At 37.9% G+C, this 18,947-nt stretch overlaps 2 protein-coding genes across 11 annotated transcripts in view; both read left to right on the top strand.

Moving 5' to 3' along the window:
- Positions 1–7,715, top strand: part of LOC102420354 (membrane cofactor protein) — a 51,897-nt gene extending 44,182 nt beyond the window's left edge. The window contains exons 9-10 of the mRNA XM_023759002.1: positions 1,026–1,208; positions 7,633–7,715. Coding sequence (XP_023614770.1) covers positions 1,026–1,208; positions 7,633–7,715 — 266 coding nt within the window. The remainder of the gene's footprint in view (positions 1–1,025; positions 1,209–7,632) is intronic.
- A 7,787-nt stretch (positions 7,716–15,502) lies between these two features.
- LOC102420676 (membrane cofactor protein-like) overlaps positions 15,503–18,947 on the top strand; it is a 26,175-nt gene continuing 22,730 nt past the window's right edge. For all 10 annotated transcript variants that reach the window (XM_023758958.1, XM_023758960.1, XM_023758959.1 and 7 more), the window contains exons 1-3: positions 15,503–15,740; positions 17,281–17,478; positions 18,022–18,115. In XM_023758958.1, coding sequence (XP_023614726.1) covers positions 15,629–15,740; positions 17,281–17,478; positions 18,022–18,115 — 404 coding nt within the window. In that variant the 5' untranslated portion in view covers positions 15,503–15,628. The remainder of the gene's footprint in view (positions 15,741–17,280; positions 17,479–18,021; positions 18,116–18,947) is intronic.

Consider the following 18,947-nt stretch of genomic DNA (forward strand, 5'->3'; position numbering starts at 1 on the left):
CTTAGGTGACCCCTGTGAAAGGGTCGTTCGACCTCCAAAGGGGCCGCGATCCACAGGTTGAGAACCACTGATCTAGCGGGTCCTGCCCAGCACTTTACTTTGTAAGAAGAAGAACAGAATGGGAAGTACCGGAGTACATGGGTACCAAGACTAACTATGAAGTTTTAACTTTATCTCAGACCTGGGAGATTACAATATAAAATGTGGGGTTTGATCTCTGCATTCCAGTTCAAAATATTTGGGAAACGCAGCCTATATTCACTGGCCTTTCTACCTCTTGCACATCCCAGTTCTTGCATGTTGTTGATACCTGATAACTTTCTCTCTGCATATGTTTGCATGGCTAGCTTCTTTTCAGCTTTTTACCTTTGAGCTCAAATATTACCTTATTACAAGAGCCTTCCCTGCCTTTCTGAAAGGTCAGGGTACTAAGTCAGTGTCAGCACAAAATTAAAAAAAAAAAATTTTTTTAATTCCTAGAGCTAAAGAGCATCAAAAGTTGCTTTTAAACTTTCCTGAAAATTGTATGTGGTAATCAGACCTTTCTCAAAACTTGTCAGTAAGGGAAAAACAATCATCTATAATGACAGTTTGTTCTAGGTGGGAAAAGGTTGTTAGATGTCTCTATATCTGTTTAATTAAAATGCACAAATAGGCCTAGCTGTGTGGCTCAGTGGCTGAGCATTGACTTATAAACCAGGAAGTCATGGTTCCATTCTGGGTCTGGGTACATGCCTGGGTTTTGAGCTTGATCCCCAGTAGTGCGTGTGCAAGAGGCAGCTGATCAATGTTTCACTCTCATGGATGTTTCTATGTCTCTCTCCCATGTCCCCTCTGTAAAAATAATTAGTTAATTCATTAAAACACTTATTTTAATACACACATAAAGTATTTTTTATTTAATTAACATTCTGCCTTCCGTTCCTTGGCTGTTTGTCCCCAGGGGAAGCTCCTAATTTGCACTAGTTTTTCTTTCCCCTATTGAAACAGCTTTCCATTAATTCTGGAATTTCTTCATTTTTCAGTGGTCAAATGTACCTATCCAAATGTCCCGAATGGAAGAGTGGTGTCCGGATTTGGAAAAAAATATCTGTACAAAGCAGAGGTTAAATTCGAATGCCTTGCAGGATTTTACCTCGATGGCAGCAGCACTATTGTCTGTGGAGCCGACAGTACTTGGAAGCCTAAGATCCCAACATGTATTAAAGGTGCAAAGGGGTCTTTTTGTCTCTTTTGTTTAGATTTTATTTCTTTGACATTAAATAGCAATGATATGGAGTCATTGAAAAGAAACAGTTGTTTTAAATTAACTCCATCTCATATTCATTTCCATGACAGAGGCATGACATCAAATGTATTGTTTTCATAGGGTCTTAGCACATTATGTATATCACACAGGTGTCTCAATTTCTGGCATTTCTTATGTGTAAAAATGTATAGCAACCATTTTTCAGAGTCAATTGAAGCATGGGAATTTCTACCTAAAAAAGAATCTAAATTCTTTTTCCTATAATTCATAATTCCTATACATTTAAAAATGCAATAATTTCAAAGTGATTAATCTCATTGTTGTTATTTTTTTTTTTTAGGGGCACCACCTCTCAGTACAAAACCCACAACTTCCAGTTCCTCAGGTTTAATAACTTTCTGCTTATATTATTTAATACCTTGCAATTTCTTTTTTACAATTCTTTAACTACCTGGTGATTTACACTCATTCGCCATTTTTAGTAATGAAAGGAGGAAAAACATATTTACAGCCATTCTAGTTGGTATACTTCGTGATCCTAAAACTATCTGCCTCAGTCTGCAGACATTGGAACCAGCTTGGGCATGTTATGTAAACCTTAAAAGTGTTTACTAATATCTAAGATGATTGAATGCCTTCCTCACTGGTGGATAGTAGAGTTAAACTGGGATGTACTCGTATTTAAAGCAGTTAGCACAAGGCCTAGCATTTAGGAAGCTCTCAAAGGAAACTTATTTATGACTTACAGCATCACTCCAATTAATGTCAGCGCAAAGGAGGGTCCGTGGCTTTTGTTCTTAATACATATGTTTTCTATGTCATCAACTTAGCCATTTTATTATTTGTAAAACGATCTGTTGACACCTTTACAAGGTGTCCTTGTGACCTAGGATGATGTTGTATTTCCCGGACTACACCCAGTTTCATTTGTTTCAGGAACTGGGAAATTTCTGCTGTCTCTAGAACAGCAACCCTACCTCTTACTGCCTCCTAGAATTATTCTTTTTCTCTTTACTGGGCATTTTTATTTGGCAATAGAGGCAAATTTCATAGCAACGGAAAGGCAGGAGAAGTCCTTAGTTATTGAAATGAAATGGAGGACTTCTTGTATGAACTGCTGGCTCTCCAAGACTTAGGAGATTATTTTGATATGACGGAAGAAATTGTCTTCCTGATTTTAGTGCTGCTATCTCTGGCTTCTCTTTGTTTTCAGCAGAAACAAGAGAGAAGAGAAACACAGTAGTCATCACTTATCCACGGCTTCACTTTCTGTGGTTTCAGTTACCCACAACCGTGGTCTGAAAAGATTAAATGGGAATTCCAGGAATAAGTAATTCATAACTTTTAAATTACTTGCCATTCTGAATAGCAGGATGAAATATCACTCTGTCCCACTATTTCTCACCCGGGCCGAGAATCATCCCTTGGTTCAGTGTCTTCACCTCACTTTTTCTCATCACGTAGGCATTGTATCATCTCACATCATCACTAGAAGAAGGGACAACGCAGTGCAAGAACATATTTTGAGAGGGAGACAACACATTCACATTATTTTTATTATAGGATATTGTTATAATTGTTCCATTTTAATAGTAGTTGTTGTTAGTCTCTTACCTTGCCTAATTTATAAATTAAACTTTATTATAGATATACATATAACATACACAGGGGTCAGTAGTATCCAGGTTTTCAGGCATCAGTGGGGGTCTTGTAATGTACCCCATGTAGGCGAGAGCTTTGTATTGTAGTGGAAGAGCTTTAGCCTGGGCAGAGCTCACACAAGGTCCTAATTTGGCTCAACTTATTCCAATAACATCATTTCTGTGGCCTTATTTTCCTGTTAAACATGAGGGTGTTGAACTGGAGAAAATTTCAATTACTGGCTTCTAATGTGTTTGTATATTTCCTGTTGTCCTAATCATTTAAAAAGATTGTGGGGAATTATGCATGTTAACATGTTAACAATTAGAACATCTTTTTAGAATCCTCCTGTACCTGGAACCTGGTAGCTTCCTTGAATAACTTACTTGAGTGTTACAAGGTTTTGAGAGAAAGAGATCATTTTTGGTGGACTGATACATTAAGGTTGCATGTGAATTTTATACTCATCAGCCCATCCGTGTTTGCTCACATGGTCCTAGTCAGTATATGCACTGTGGTATGCTGTGTTTGTTGATATGTTCTTTTAAAAGACTTGGCCATAAGTATTTCAGAAAGGATTTATAAAACAGTAATTCTGGTTAGTGTTTCAAAGAAGTAAAGATTGTGAGGAAATGTTTATAAAGAAGATAAACTGTAGGGATCTTTTCTTAAATATCAAAAATCAAAATTCCTCATGGGACTGCCATTTTATATAATTGGAGAAAAATATATAAAAAGGATCAGTAGCAACATGTAATAATGATAAGGTGGATTGAGGATAATTGTTCTAATATGAAAAAATACTAAGCGAAAAGCAAAGGGATAAGAATTCTGTGGTCTGATACTAATTGGATGTAACTTTTTAAAGATACATATGTTTATTTTGAATGTATTGTTTTTATGATTTTTATTAGTTAATTTCTAGGATGTCCATTCTGAAATACAAAGCTATAGTGAGTATTCTTATGCAAAATCCATATGTACTTAGATCTATATGTATTTAGGTAACTTCCCAGAAGTAAAATTATAAAGATAGGAAAGTATGTGTATTTTTCATCTAGAGAAATAATTAATCTCTTTTAAAAAATCAAAAATCAAATTAAATCCTGATTTTGTATAAATAAAGCTGGTGAATGTAATCAAATTTATTTTTCCAGGTGTCAAGCCTACTGTTCCAACCACATCTAGTACAACTTCAAAAAAAACAGGTTCAGTAACTCTTTATTCTACTTACATTGTTAAGAACTTAATAAGGTGATGAGCAAAAAATAATGTTATGTGTTAATTTGCATTTCTTTAATCCTATATAATAAAAGCCTAATATGCTAAGTGTCCAGTCATCCGGTCCTCTGTTCAACTAATCAGAGCATAATATGCTAATGATATGCTAAGGCTGCTCAACTGCTCGCTATGACATGGACTGACCACCAGGGGGGCAGACCATTGACTGGTAGTTTAGCTTGCTGCTGGGGTCCAGCCGATCAGGACTGAGCAGGATGGGCCAGACATGCCCTGGAGCCCTCCCACGGTTCCTCCCCAGCTGACCAACCTCCAGAATCCCTCCCTGGCCCCAATCGTGCACTGGTGGGGTCCCTTGACCTGGCCTGCACCCTCTTGCAATCTGGGCTGAGGGATTGCCCCCCCCCACCCCAGTGCATGAATTTCATACACTGGGCCTCTAGTTATAAATAAAGCTGAACTTTTTTTGGCCCACATTGATTTATTCATGTTCTTTGCTCATTTTTCTATTAGGTTTCTAAAATTTCTTTGTTGATTTGTCAGAACTCATTATAAATTAATGCCCTTTTAACATGAAGTGACCATTTTTCTAGTTCTTTTTTCCTTTGTCTTATTTTTACTAATCAGTTTTCTTTTAAGATTTTATACGGTTAGATATAGATTACATTTTATAACTTTTAATTATATAAGTAGTATATAAATATAAATTTGTAAAATTTCAAATATTACAAAAAAGTATACGGAGTAAAAGATTAGTCTCCTGTTTCTCTATTTCATTTCCTAAGGTAATCATTTAATCATTTAATAGTCTTTTTTAATCAGTTTATGTACATTGATATCCTTATATGCATAAATATACATACTTTAGTGTGTTTTTGTTGTTGTTAAACAGAATTGGAATCATGCCATTCATTTTTTTTTAAAAAAATCACATTATAATTTACTGTCAGTTGGGGTTGTATTTGAATTTATTCCCATGCTTTTAGTGGTGACTTTAATATATACCATATTTATTTAACTATTATCTTATCAGTGGTCATTTATATGTGCAGAAGTTTTACATTAACAGGTAGTTGGTATATACCATATTTATTTAACTATTATCTTATCAGTGGTCATTTATATGTGCAGAAGTTTTACATTAACAGGTAGTTGGTATATACCATATTTATTTAACTATTATCTTATCAGTGGTCATTTATATGTGCAGAAGTTTTACATTAACAGGTAGTTGGTATATACCATATTTATTTAACTATTATCTTATCAGTGGTCATTTATATGTGCAGAAGTTTTACATTAACAGGTAGTTGGTATATACCATATTTATTTAACTATTATCTTATCAGTGGTCATTTATATGTGCAGAAGTTTTACATTAACAGGTAGTTGGATGTATTAATGTTTTCCTCCATTAGGTATTGTAGGTACCTCATAGACGTAGAATCACTTCTGGATTATTTCACTTTGTAAAATGTGTTCTGGCTTATTTCACTTAGCGTAACAGTTTCAAGTTTCATCTATTTTCTAGCATGTATCAGAACCTTATTCCTTTCTATGATTGAGTTATGTCCCATTGTCTGCAGTTACCACCTTTATTTTTTTTATCCATTCAGTTGGGTTGTTTCCAACTTTGGCCATTCTGAATATGCTCCTCTGATAATTGGCATTTGAGTAAATGTTTGAGGCCTGTTTTCAATTTGGGGGGTGGGTGGGTATACACCCAGGAGTAGAGCTGCTGGGTTATGTGTTTACTTTTTGAGGAGCAGCCACACTGTCTTCCACAGCCGCTGCACCACTTTACATTCCCACCAGTGACGCACGAAGGTTCCAATTTATCCACCTCTTTACCAATTCATGTTATTTTGTGGGGTTTTTTTTAATGAATTTTATAGTTTTAGCTCTTATATTTAGTTCTTTGATCCACTTTGTATTCATTTTTGTATATGACGTAAGATAAGGATCCACCTTCATTCTTTTATATGTAGATATCCAGATTTCCAAGAACCATTTGTTGAAAAGATTGCCCTTCCCCCATTAAATGTCCTGAGCACCCTTCCCTTCAATCTTTTGACCATATATGCACATGTTTATCTGTGGGCTCTGTATTCTATTCCATAGGTCTCTCTGTATTTATGTCTGCACCACAGACATAAATTATTATAGCTTTTGAGTAAGTTTTAAAATCAGAAAATGGGAGTTCTCTCAACTTTTCTCTTCCATTTCAAGATTGTCTTGGCTGTCCCTAGTCCCTTGAGGTTCCATATGAATTATATGTTGGATTTTTCTATTTCCGCAAAATACTGTATTCAAGATGGTGATGGGGATTGCATTCCGTCTGTAGGTTGCTTTGTGCAGTGTTAACATCTTAACCATCTCAAGTCTTCCAGTGCATGAACACAGGATGTCTTTTCATTTATTGATACTGTCTTTTTCTTTCAGCAGTGTTTCGTAGTTTCCAGTGTAGGAGTCTTTCACCTCTTTGGTTAAATTTCTTTTTAAGTTATTTTTTTTTAATCCTCAACCAAAGATATGTTTATTGATGTTAGAGAGAGGAAGGAGAGAAGAGACAGAGAAACCTGGATCGGCTGCCTCCTGTAGGTGCCCTGACCAGGGTTCTGGAGTACAGGACAACGCTCCAACCAACTGGGCCACCTGGTCAGGGCAGTATTTTACTCTTTTTTTTTGATGCTATTGTAAATAGAATTGTTTTCTTCATTTCCTGTTTGGTTTGCTCATTGTTAGTGCATACAAATGCTACTGATTTTTACTTGTTGATTTCCTACACTGCAACTTTGCCACATTTATTTTTTAGTTCCAACAGGTGAGTGTATGTGCATGGACCAGTATATGTGTGTGATCTTTACAAGTTTCTACTTTAAAAAAAAAACATGTCATCTAGAACAGACGTCATTTCATTCCTTCCTTCCCAATTTGGATGCTTTCCTTTCTTGCCTAATTGCTCTGATTATAAGTTTTGATATTATGTTAAATAGAAATGTCAAACAGGAGCATCCTGTCTTGTTCCTGATCTTAAGGAGAAAACTTTCCGTCTTTCACCATCGAGGATGGTGTTACCTATGAGTCTTTCCTAAATGGGCCCCATTATATTGAAATGTCTCAGCATTACCGAATAACCTCTAAATCATTTATTAAGCTCTCCTGTGTCTTTTAATTGTAAGTAGAATCACATTAAATCCATAGGCTAATACTGAGGATACACTAAGGATAAATTTGCATTCTGTACCATTCTGTATCCTGTGACAGAATATTGTCACAGGAAATGTTACTGGAGAGGAAAAAGAATGCTGATGACTGAATATAAATTTATAATATTTTATGACACTACTTTAAATGAAAAACATTAATATAATTTATATAAGGAAAATAAAATGATAAGGGATTTTGAACAAAGGCCAAAAATCCAAACCTATGTATTTAGGAGTCTTCTTTGATTTACTATTTTTTACTTCTTTTTAAAATATTTTTCCTTTTTTTCCTAGTATATACCACTTCCGATGATGATACACCAATTAAAGGCAGTGATTTAGGTATTGTTTTGGTTATTAATAATCCTCCATTATGAGACCTTAGATTTCTCCATAGAAATATGTTTCAATTATCTGTGGTTTGAGAAGAAACAACCTGTCATGTGATAGTTGACATTTGTAATTTTAATAGCGCAGATACCATGACAAATGGAAGGAGTAGTATGTGTAGACACATGGAGATAATACAGGCTTTTTTTATTGTTTAAAGTATTACATGTCTCCTTTTTTCCCCGATTAACCCCCCCCCCCGCCACTCCCACCCCCAGAGATAATACAGTTTTTTTAAAATATATTTTATTGATTTTTTTACAGAGAGGAAGGGAGAGGGATAGAGAGTTAGGAACATTGATAAGAGAGAAGCATCAATCAGCTGCCTCCTGCACACCCCCTACTGGGGATGTGCCCGCAACCAAGGTACATGCCCTTGACCGGAATCGAACCTGGGACCCTTCAGTCCTCAGGCCGACGCTCTATCCAGTGAGCCAAACCAGCCAGGGCGATAATATAGTTTTTAAGAGGTTCCTCAAATCGAATTCCTAGTAGGGTGCGGGAACTTTCTCAATTGCTGTGTTTATTTGTAGGTTAAAATTTATAAAACCTAATGTGCCTTTCATGTGATAGTGTTATTTTGTAATGGCAATTTGTAAATAAATGTTCTGTCTATTCATACCTTGTATATATAAGCCTTAACGTATTGTAAGTTGGGTTAGTTTTTTTCTACAACAAGCAGGTGTATCACACTTTATTTAGGCTCATGTAGTTCACACAATGTGTGTTAAAAGAAAGGATCAAGTATGGTTGTGGCAGTTACATGAAATATAAGGATTTTTGATAAATAAGTGAAGAAAAGTATGTATTACTTTTCTTTACATTAGACTAGATTAGCAAGGTTAGTCTTTTTATAAAATGCACCTTAGACTGTTAAACTTTCACTCTGAACGCTGTGGTCAAACTGTCACCGTGCCAGTAAATCCAAAGCCACCTTCATTCATTAACCACTTCACAACTTTTTATGAAGTAAAAAGAGAAGAGGTAAACATGACATTGTATACTTTGACATATAAACATTTAATGACAATAATGGCAGTGTGGAAGCAGAGGTACTACCGAACAACATTTCTAAGATTTTGTAGTATTATTTATTGCTCTCCCCACCATCAAGAATGCATGTTCAAGTTTCGATGCATCATTTATCCTTGTATCCTGGAGTTTCATTTGGATTCTTAGAATGTTCTTAGTAATTAAGTTGTGTCTTAACTTGGGGATGGGGACTTGCGAAGACTGTAAAATAGGACTATATAATCAAATAATAGAAATTCCTTAATGGCTCATTCCACAGACTCACTTTTGGGGAACAATGTAAATGAAATTTCTAACAAAATAATAAGAATGATAGACTGAATACTGAATTAAACCAATGAGCCCTGGTCGGTTTGGCTCAGTGGACAGAGCGTCGGCCTGCAGACTATAAGAGTCCCGGGTTCAATTCCCGGTCAGGGCACATGCCCAGATTACAAGCTCCATCCCCAGTGGGGGGTGTGCAGGAGGCAGCCAATCAATGATTCTCTCTCATCATTGATGTTTCTAACTCTTTCTCCCTCTCCCTTCCTCTCTGAAATTAATAAAAATATATTTTTAAAAAAAACGAGAATGGGATAATACCTTCTTAAAATGATTTTCCTCTAACCTAGTAAATTGTCATTTTTATAATACTTTCTCCTAATTTTTATGATAATTCCAATTTTTATAACCTGGTGGGGTTACTACAGCACAAAACAAGGACAAGTGAGGGCCTATTAAGAGTTTCACAAGTTGGACCCTAAGCCTAGAATCAGATTAGAAGGGCTCTGTGATCAAATGAGCTGGATGCACTAGCAGTCACACTAAACTAGACCGATGAACATTTTCTTTGCTGTAGTTTACAGATGATCTCATCAAAATTAAAATGTGTCAACTATATGGAGACCCACGTGTGCTCAATTACCTTCAAACTGGTTTTATTTTTTTTCTCAGATGGAGGACTCGTTGCTGTGATTGTTCTGACTGTACGTAAGTGTCCCAAACTTGGATGCCAACTTAAATCAAAATATTAACGTGAACAAGTGCATTTTTAACGATGTTTTAGTGTCTATAGTTTTCATAGATTGAAATTGAGTAAACCAGTCTAGAAATACCTGACCTTTTATATGATTCTACCTTGTGTTGGTGGTTGTATAATCTTTTTTAAAAAATATATTTTATTGATTTTTTACAGAGAGGAAGGGAGAGGGATAGAGAGTTAGAAACATCGATGAGAGAGAAACATCGATCAGCTGCCTCCTGCACACCTCCTACTGGGTATGTGTCCACAACCAAGGTACATGTCCTTGACAGAAATGATCTTGAGACCCTTGAGTCTGCAGGCCAACGCTCTATCCACTGAGCCAAACCGGTTAGGGCTGATTGTATAATTTTTTTGTATTCTGCATGTCCCTGTAGTAACAAATCCTAAATATTCCAAATATGTTTTGAGTATTATTCTAAATTAAGCACAGACTCTTCTCTGGGTTACTGCAGACCCTGAGTGATACAAGGGAACTGCATTTAGACAGTGAAGAGTCCAGATAGAATATGAATGTATGTGGGCTTAAATAAAGTAATATTTCTGCCCACTGAAGTGTAACCAACATTCATTTCTTCTGCTGGACTTTGAAACTTGGCATTAGTTGTTAGAGTTACATGTCATTTGTTTTCTGGTTTCTTGCAGTTCTTGCTATTGCAGTGATTGGCACCTGTGTGTATAAATTTCTTCACGTCAAGCAAAGACAATAAATAAAACATGTTTTTGAACCTGTTGTTGCTTCTCATCTTGATGTACCTGTGCAGCTTTTGCTTGCTCTCTGTATTGCGTGCTGCCTTGTTAAAAATGTTCTTGCGTGAGTGTGCTGTCAGGATTGCATTTCCTTACTAAAATATTTTCACCTCCTTTTAATGTTATTGTAACAAGACTAATCTGTGCAGAGTTGTTTTAGATATTATGACTGTCAGGAAAACCTGTGGGGAGTTGAGGTTTAAGTTCTGCAGAAAATCATGGCTCATTGTAGTGCCTCCCCTACCCTAGGTTTACACTATTCCTACGGTGGATTGGGAGCCAGGAGTAAATTTAAAATAGTTCACTGTGTGCCTGGCTGGTGAGGCTCAGTGATTGAGTTGCGATCTGTGAACCAGGAGAGCATGGTTCAATTCCTGGTCAGGGCACATGCCCTGGTTGCAGGCTTGTGTGGGGCATACAAGAGGCAGCCAATCAATGATTCTCTCTCAACATTGATGTTTCTAGCTCTTTATCCTTCTCCCTTAATCTCTGAAATAAATAAAATTATATTTAAAAAATAAAACTAAAAAAATAAACAGTTCACTGTGGAGACTTTGACAATTCTATTCACTGTAATTTTTTGGAGGAAAGCTTCCATGTGTCTATATATCTGAAGTAGTTGCAAGAAGTCATTTTAAAAATGAGTAAGACATATTTTCTCCTGTTTTCTCCTGAAAACTCGATTTCTTTTCATTTAGAGATTTTATTTGTACATGTTAAAGTGGGGAATTAAAAACAACATTGTTGGACTTTCCTCTTATGTTCTCCTCACTTAACTAGGTTGCAGTAAAGCTCAAGGTTAAACCTAAAGTTACTGAGAGGGGTAAATTACCAAGGCACCTCATTAACTTTATCTGCCTTTTTATCTATAAAAAATGAAAAAGGGGAAATTTAAAATAGAAAAAAAAGTACAAATATATATCTTCTAAGGAGAATGGGAATTGTAAGCATCACACTTAAATTTTAATGAAATCATTTACAATGTAATGAAAGATTTAGAATAACACCTGGAGCATAGACAAAGACTGAAATATTTGACTTTCAGCCATTGGTTTTCCCATGTCATTTTGGAGATAGTTTTGAAATCAAACTAATCTTTTTTAAGACTTTTTGTATTTGTTGTTTAATAATATGTCTTTTATATTAATCATTGGGTTTGGGCTATGTAATAAGAGTACATTCTTCATTCATAAAGAGCTTAAACTCTTTTTATAATATTGGTTATCTTTTTAAAGTGCCCACAGTGCCTTCATTTGAATCTTATATCATATTGTAGAACTCATGATAGGCGTATTTGATTTCTCTGTTTGTAGTGTATTTTTAACACGACATATACACAGCAGTCTGAGTAGGAAATGCTCTCAGTGGAATATTTTTACAATTCCAAACAACTGATGTAGAAATAATTTCTAAAGAAAGCAAAGACAGGTTTTTGTCCCTCACTTTCTTTAAAACATCACTGCATCAAAATACTTAAACAAACATGGATCAAACCCTCTAGCTACCAGGTAAGGGCTCTATTAAAGGTGAAGAGGTGTCTGAGCGCTGTAGCCCTGGATTCAAGGCTCAGTACCACAACTGATCTGAGGTTCCATGTCTGCTGAGCTCCAAGTGCTGCTGCTGCTGGGCCTGGACTGCTGTGAGTAACCAGGGTGGAGACCACCATGGATGTGCGTGTGTTCTTGAAATATGAATAAGCACCTTCAAGTTTATGAGGAAATGTTTCTCCTGTTGTAGGTAATTGGGTTTTTTAAAGACTCCTCATCTTGTGTACATGCTCCAGAAAGGAGGTGGGGTAACACTTAGCTTTGCCTCCTTTCTTTCAGGGAAAGTTAAGATTTCCATTATATTCTCTGCACTGTTTAATGTCCATAATCTCCCTCAAAAAAAAAAAAGGCTGCCATCACTTTAGAAACTAATTTATGAGACTCTAACATGTATAGAGATACTTCTTTATTCCTAAGGGTAACTCTGGAAGCAAGGTACTAGGCATAGAGAAGCAAATGTTGCTGTTACAACTTGGTACCAGCCCTAGCCAGTTTGTCTCAGTGAATAGAGTGTCGGCCTGTGGACTGAAGGGTTCCGGGTTCAATTCCAGTCAAGGGCATGTACCTCAGTTGCATGCTCCTCCCTGGCTGGGCCCTGGTCAAGGCTCGTACAGGAGGCAACCAATCAATGTGTTTCTCTCACAATGATATTTCTGTCTTTCCCTCTCTGTTCCACTCTCTCTAAAAATCAATGGGAAAATATCCCCGGTGAGGACTAAATAAATAAATAAAGACAAATCATTAAAAACAAACAAACCTGGTACCATATGCCTTGATGTGAACTTGTACTTATGAAGGTTTGGAATACAATTACCTTTCTACAGCCTAAGTATAAGTACTAAAGTAGAAAAATACCATAAATACTCATTTTTAAGATTATTAAACATATTTAAATCACTTGATGAAAAATGGCCATGAGGTAAGAAGATATATATCCTACCATGTATATAATGTGGGGAGGTAGTTGCTCTAAGTTACAATCCAGAGTTTGGGAGCAGATTCTACAAAGGCCAGTGGGAAAGGCAATTTCTTGGTAAAAACAAAGTGGTGTCTTTAATCTCAGTGACAAAGGTGAAGACAAACATTCCTACTAGAAGGGCAGTCAGGGTCTCCAAGTCCCCTCTACTTGATTTCTTAGGATTCCTTGAGGCTAAAACCAACCAGTTTTCAGACTGTTGTGAGCTTCAAGGTGTCAGAAGTGCTCACAGTTAATTTAATGAATGTTGGCATTAATATAAAATAGCTGTAATTAGAAATTAAGTTTTAGCCCTAGCCGGTTTGGCTCAGTGGATAGAGCGTTGGCCTGCAGACTGAAGGGTCCTGGGTTCAATTCCAGTCATGGGTAAGTACCTCAGTTGTAGGTTCCTCCCCCGCCCTGTCCCTGGTCAGGGTGCTTGATGTGTTTCTCTCACACTGATGTTTCTCTCTGTCTTTCCCTCTCTCTTCCACTCTCTCTAATAATCAATGGAAAAATATCCTCAGGTGAGGAATAAAAAAAGAAAAATGCAGCTTTAGGTTTTCATTGTCTGCAAATACCTTCATTGTTTTATCAAATAAATGTTTCTTAAATTTATATTAATGATCATTTATCTCATATAGTGGATTTTTATTTTAAAAAGTATTTGAATAAAAAGATTCTACACTTGGCCCTTGTTGCTCAGTGGTTAAGCATTAACCTATGTACCAAAAGGTCACAGTTCGATTCCAGGTCAGGGCCCATGCCTGGGTTGTAAGGTGTGATTGCCAGTATGAGACATGCAGGATACAGCTGGTTGATGTTTTTCCCACATGGATGTTTCTCTCTTACCCTCTCCCTTCCTCTTTTTCTAAAATCAGTAAAAATATTTAAGAAGATTTTTGCACCTCCCTGGTTAGTGCAGCATTATTCACAATAACCAAGACATGGTACAACCTGTGTCCATCGAAGTGTGACTAGATAAAGAAAAGGTTATGTATGTATGTCCTGCCATTTGCAACAACATGGCTGGACCTTGGGGGCATTATGTTAAGTGAACTGAGTCATACAGAGAAGGACAAAGACTGTTGACCTCACATATAGGAATCTGAAAACCAAACTCCTACAAAAAGAAATCATATTTGTAGTTGCCATGGCCAGGGGTTAGGGGGTCAGGGAAATTAGATGAAGTTGGTCAACAGTTATAAATTAAGCAAGTACTGGAATGTAATGTACAGCATGGTGACTATAATTAGTAATAGTGTACTGTATATTGGCAAGATGCTAAGAAAATAGATATTAAAAATTCTGATCACAGGGAAGAAAAAATATAACTGTGAGGTGATGAATGTTAATTAAATTTATTGTAGTTATTTCACAATATACACATTGCCAAGTAATTATGCTATATATCAAATTTATACACTATGGCAATTATATCTCAATAAAAATTGGAAGAAGAAAAGATTTAGGAAGGAACGTCTAGTTTCCTTTCCTATCATGAATGCAACTGTTAAGACATGAAGCTAACATTGCAATGTAGCTTGAGTGTAGTCACCATCCTAAGATGCTGCTTTGAAATGGGTATGATTTTGGGTCTGAACATTTTGTCTGTTTTTCTTTAACATTTGCATTTACAGGGCAAGTCAACACAGTATTCCTGGCAATATTGAGGGGGATAAGTGATTTTTTAAATAAAATCTCCAAGTTTAGAATGAAATGAAAATACATTTTATCAGTATAGAAAGTTATTTTGAAATCATTTTGTTCAAAGATTGGTGCCAACTGTCAAGGTTAATTTTGTTCAACAGATGTTAGTCATCTCTGAATTAGTGTGCGGATTTAATACAATTTCAATCAGAGGTCCAACGGCATTGTTTTTAAGTTTAACAACATAATTGTAAATGTTATGCGATTACAAAACAGAAGTGCTGTTAATATTTATTTCAAAGAATAAAATAATTGACATAATGCAGGAATAGAGATATAGACCCATAGAACAAAACACAGAGCCCAAGAAAAAGCACAAGTTTGGGTAAGATTTCGGCCACAATAAACATGACATTTCAAGTCTTGGAAAACTGGAATTATGCAAATAAGAAGGCAACTATCTGAAAAAGGAAATTAGATCCCTGCCTCATGTCATTCACCAAAGCCAAGCCCATATGGACGAAAGGTTAATGTTACAAATAAAAAACGAGGTGAACATATAGACCAACATATTTCTGACTGGAGACCTCGAGAAGCCGATAAGCAGTGCACCAGCATGTCCCTCAAACCTGGGCAGGTGGAGAATGATCAGCCTGACAGGGGTCAGGGGCAGAGCCCCAGCTGCCAGCAGACCCCCTGGTTAGAGCGCGGCCAGGCCACGCCCCTTTCCTTTCGGCTAAGGCTCCGCCCAGGGCCGAGGCCCCGCCCAGCGGCCCGCGATTGACCCGCCCGCTGAAGCGTCACTTCCGCCCGGGCGCGGCCCAGGCCGTGCGCAGCTGTAGTTCCACCTTCCAGGTGTTGTAACTCTGAGGGTTGCTGGGTTTTGTAAGTCTGAGGGTTGCTGGTGGGGCGACGCCCTTCGTTTTCCCTGCTCACCCCCCGAAAATGACGGCTTCTCGCCGGCCGCGAACGGCACCTCCTCGCCGTCCCTGCTCTTCTTGGAGCTCCGCTGGGATCCTGCTGGTGACCCTAGCGCTCCGGTTTCCCGCACCCACCGGTAGGGGCCTGGGGAGGGGTGCGCTCCGGGAGCGGGCTGCAGCGGCTTGGGGAGCCGGCCGCCTGGAAACACTCTAAGTTTTGGGGAACTCGGAGTCATCTGCGGACTTTCAATTGGGGGCGGGGGGTCCTGAACCGAACCGCCACATTGTTCAAGGGTCAATTGTGGAGTTAAAGTAATGCTAAGAAAGCAGATTTTCAAAGTAATACCATTTTATTTTAAATGGCGTTTACTCACTTGTAAAAATGCTCACTTCGCTAATATGAAGTCTTATATTTTGAACTAGTTTAGTCCATATTATTTCTATCTGTGAAATCCCAATACTTAAATAATAATTACCTCTGCCCATAGCATGTCTTGAGCACCCACTGGGTGCAGAGAGTAGCAGGAAAAGAAGGCAGATGACCCTGACCTCTAGGAACTTGCCTCCTGAGTGAGGTGACAAATCACCATCAGTTTGCATTTCAGACTGTGGATGAGGACCTGATCTAGGGCTGCATACTGACAATGTCCTAGACCAGAGGTGGGCAACCTTTTTGTGAGTGCCTGCTAAAACCAGCAAAAAAATCTGACTCAAATTCTTCTGCGTGCCAACCCTAATTTTTTGAGAACATGTTATGCCTACTTGATATCTCTTAAGGTGAATGTATGTGAAGAACCTTGAAGAAATAATAAAATTCATTCGAGCAACAAAAACACAGTATATGATGATGAAAAATACATTTATTTTTTTAATGTATAATGTACACTAATAGTCCGACAGAAAACTTTATGACTCCCTTTGATATTATCAGTGGGACTTTTGCTGCTGCATCACTGATGACAGAGATTTTACATCAGGTTTATATTTCGTGACCTTCAGAGATATGCATGAGCTACTACTTTCATCCGTCAGGCTACTCCTATTACGAGATTTAATAAAATTCATCACTGAGAACAAAGATTCACAAATGTATGTGGATGAAAACATGGAGAGGAACGCTGTTGCAAAGTTTTTTAAACAGAAAAAATTTTCTGAAATGGCATTCCAAGTCCTCAATAGTACGTTTTCAACACTATTGAAATTGCTCTTCCCCTCTCTCGTCAATCCATGTCTATGGTCTTTAAGATAACTTGTTATGTAAAATTATTAATTTATCTAAGATGCACCTACACTGAATTTATCTGAAAAATAAAAAAGTCGATATTAGGAAAAAAATTGTAAATGGAAAATTAGAAGAGAGGATTTTGCGTGCCAGCAAAAGTTACTGGCATGCCATGTTTGGCACGCGTGCCAGGGTTTGCCCACTCCTGTCCTAGAGCTAGGGGACAGGTGAGTGTGAAATGAACTGAGAAAAACTGGGAAAGGACGCACACCGATAAGTACATTGAAAACCAAGACTAATGCTGCTGTATCTTTAATTTACTGTTGAATGAATGTTCACCTTATTCCTTAAGAAACCATAAGCTCACCAAGGACCTGCCTGCTGCCAGGCTAGAATCCGTGGCTGGTGGAAAAGAGAAAATACTTGACTTTCATGTCTTATTCTCTCATGCCCAGATGCCTGTGATGAGATACCAAGATATGAATCTATGAAAGCCAAGGGTAATCCTGTGCCCCCTGTAAGTCCTGGGTTCGCAGTAGAATATGAGTGTCGCCCAGGATACAGGCTTATTGTTCCTCTTGTTCGTCCCACCACCACTGTTTGTCAGCCTGATGGCACATGGGCACCTCCTCGTCTCCAGGAGGCTTGTACAAGTAAGTACACAAAACTTTTTATTTTTATTGCTCTAAAGATTTTCATACATTTTAGATGGCATATTCTGCTACTACAATGATGGTTTTCTCACGTGGAGGTAGGTTTTAGATCAGCCGTGGGCAAACTACGTCCCGCGGGCCGGATCCAGCCCGTTTGAAATGAATAAAACTAAAAAAAAAAAAGACCGTACCCTTTTATGTAATGATGTTTACTTTGAATTTATATATTAGTTCACGCAAACACTCCATCCATGCTTTTGTTCCGGCCCTCCGGTCCAGTTTAAGAACCCATTGTGGCCCTCGAGTCAAAAAGTTTGCCCACCCCTGTTTTAGATAGTCATGTATTTTTTCAAGCTTTGAAAAATTTCCAGGTAATCTTTTTCTTGTTAGTTGTCTGGGTAAATGTGAATCATAAGTTTGGCCTTTTAATAGTTAAAGGAAGAAAAGTAGTATTCCCACAGTAGAGCAACGTAGAATTTTGGTTTTGATTCAGATCTGTTTTGGAGTTTGTATTAATCAACGAATTTAAAAAATTTCTTTCAGGAAAATCATGTCCACAGCGAGCAGAGCCCCTAAATGGCCGCCTAGAAGGAAATTTTCAGTTTGGTTCACAGGCTAACTACTCCTGTAATGAGGGGTAAGTAGAGGAAATAGGTAAATGTTACTACTACTATTTTTGTTTTGCTTCTCTTCTAAGTATTCCCATAATGTTGATTTAATTTTGCTTTGTGTGTGAGAAGTTGTACTTATAGCCAGTCAACTCTTGGGCTTCTTACAGAGATGGAAAAGATGTGTAATGAATAGATAGGAATTTCCATTGAAGTAAAGCAGAACTGTATACTATCCTATCTAATAAAAGAGAAACATGGTAATTAGCCGTACATCCGCTACCCTTCCCATTGGCTAATCAGGGCGATATGCAAATTAACTGCCAGCCAAGATGGCGGCCAGCAGCCATGCACTGAAGCAAACACGGAGGCTTGCTTGCTCCAGTGACAGCGGACTCCAACGTTCCCCCCCTGACTTGCCGGCCTCTCAGCTGCAATTCTAAGCAACTATGTTGCAAATATAGAAGCTAAACAAAACCCCAGAAACCTGCTTTAGTCAGCCAGGCTTCAGCCAGCAGGACCGCAACATTGTATCAAATACAGAAGGTAAACAAAGGCCAGAAACCCGCTTTCAGCAGCCGAAGCCTCAGAGCTAAAGCTGGCCCAGAATTAAAAAAAAAAGAAAAAGAAAAAAAGGAGCAGTTGGGGAGCTTCAGTCACCCGCCAGCCTGAAAACGGCCCTCAGCCTCTCAGCCAGACTGGCCAGGCACCCCAGTGGGGACCCCCACCCTGAAGGGGGTGTGACCAGATGCAAACAGCCATCATCCCCTCATCCAGGCTGGCCAGGCACCCCAGTGGGGACCCCCACCCTGATCCAGGACACCCTTCAGGCAAACCAGCTGGCTCCCACCCGTGCACCAG

Source organism: Myotis lucifugus, unplaced genomic scaffold (genome assembly GCF_000147115.1).
Source record: "Myotis lucifugus unplaced genomic scaffold, Myoluc2.0 scaffold_145, whole genome shotgun sequence".
NCBI classification, from domain to species: domain Eukaryota; kingdom Metazoa; phylum Chordata; class Mammalia; order Chiroptera; family Vespertilionidae; genus Myotis; species Myotis lucifugus.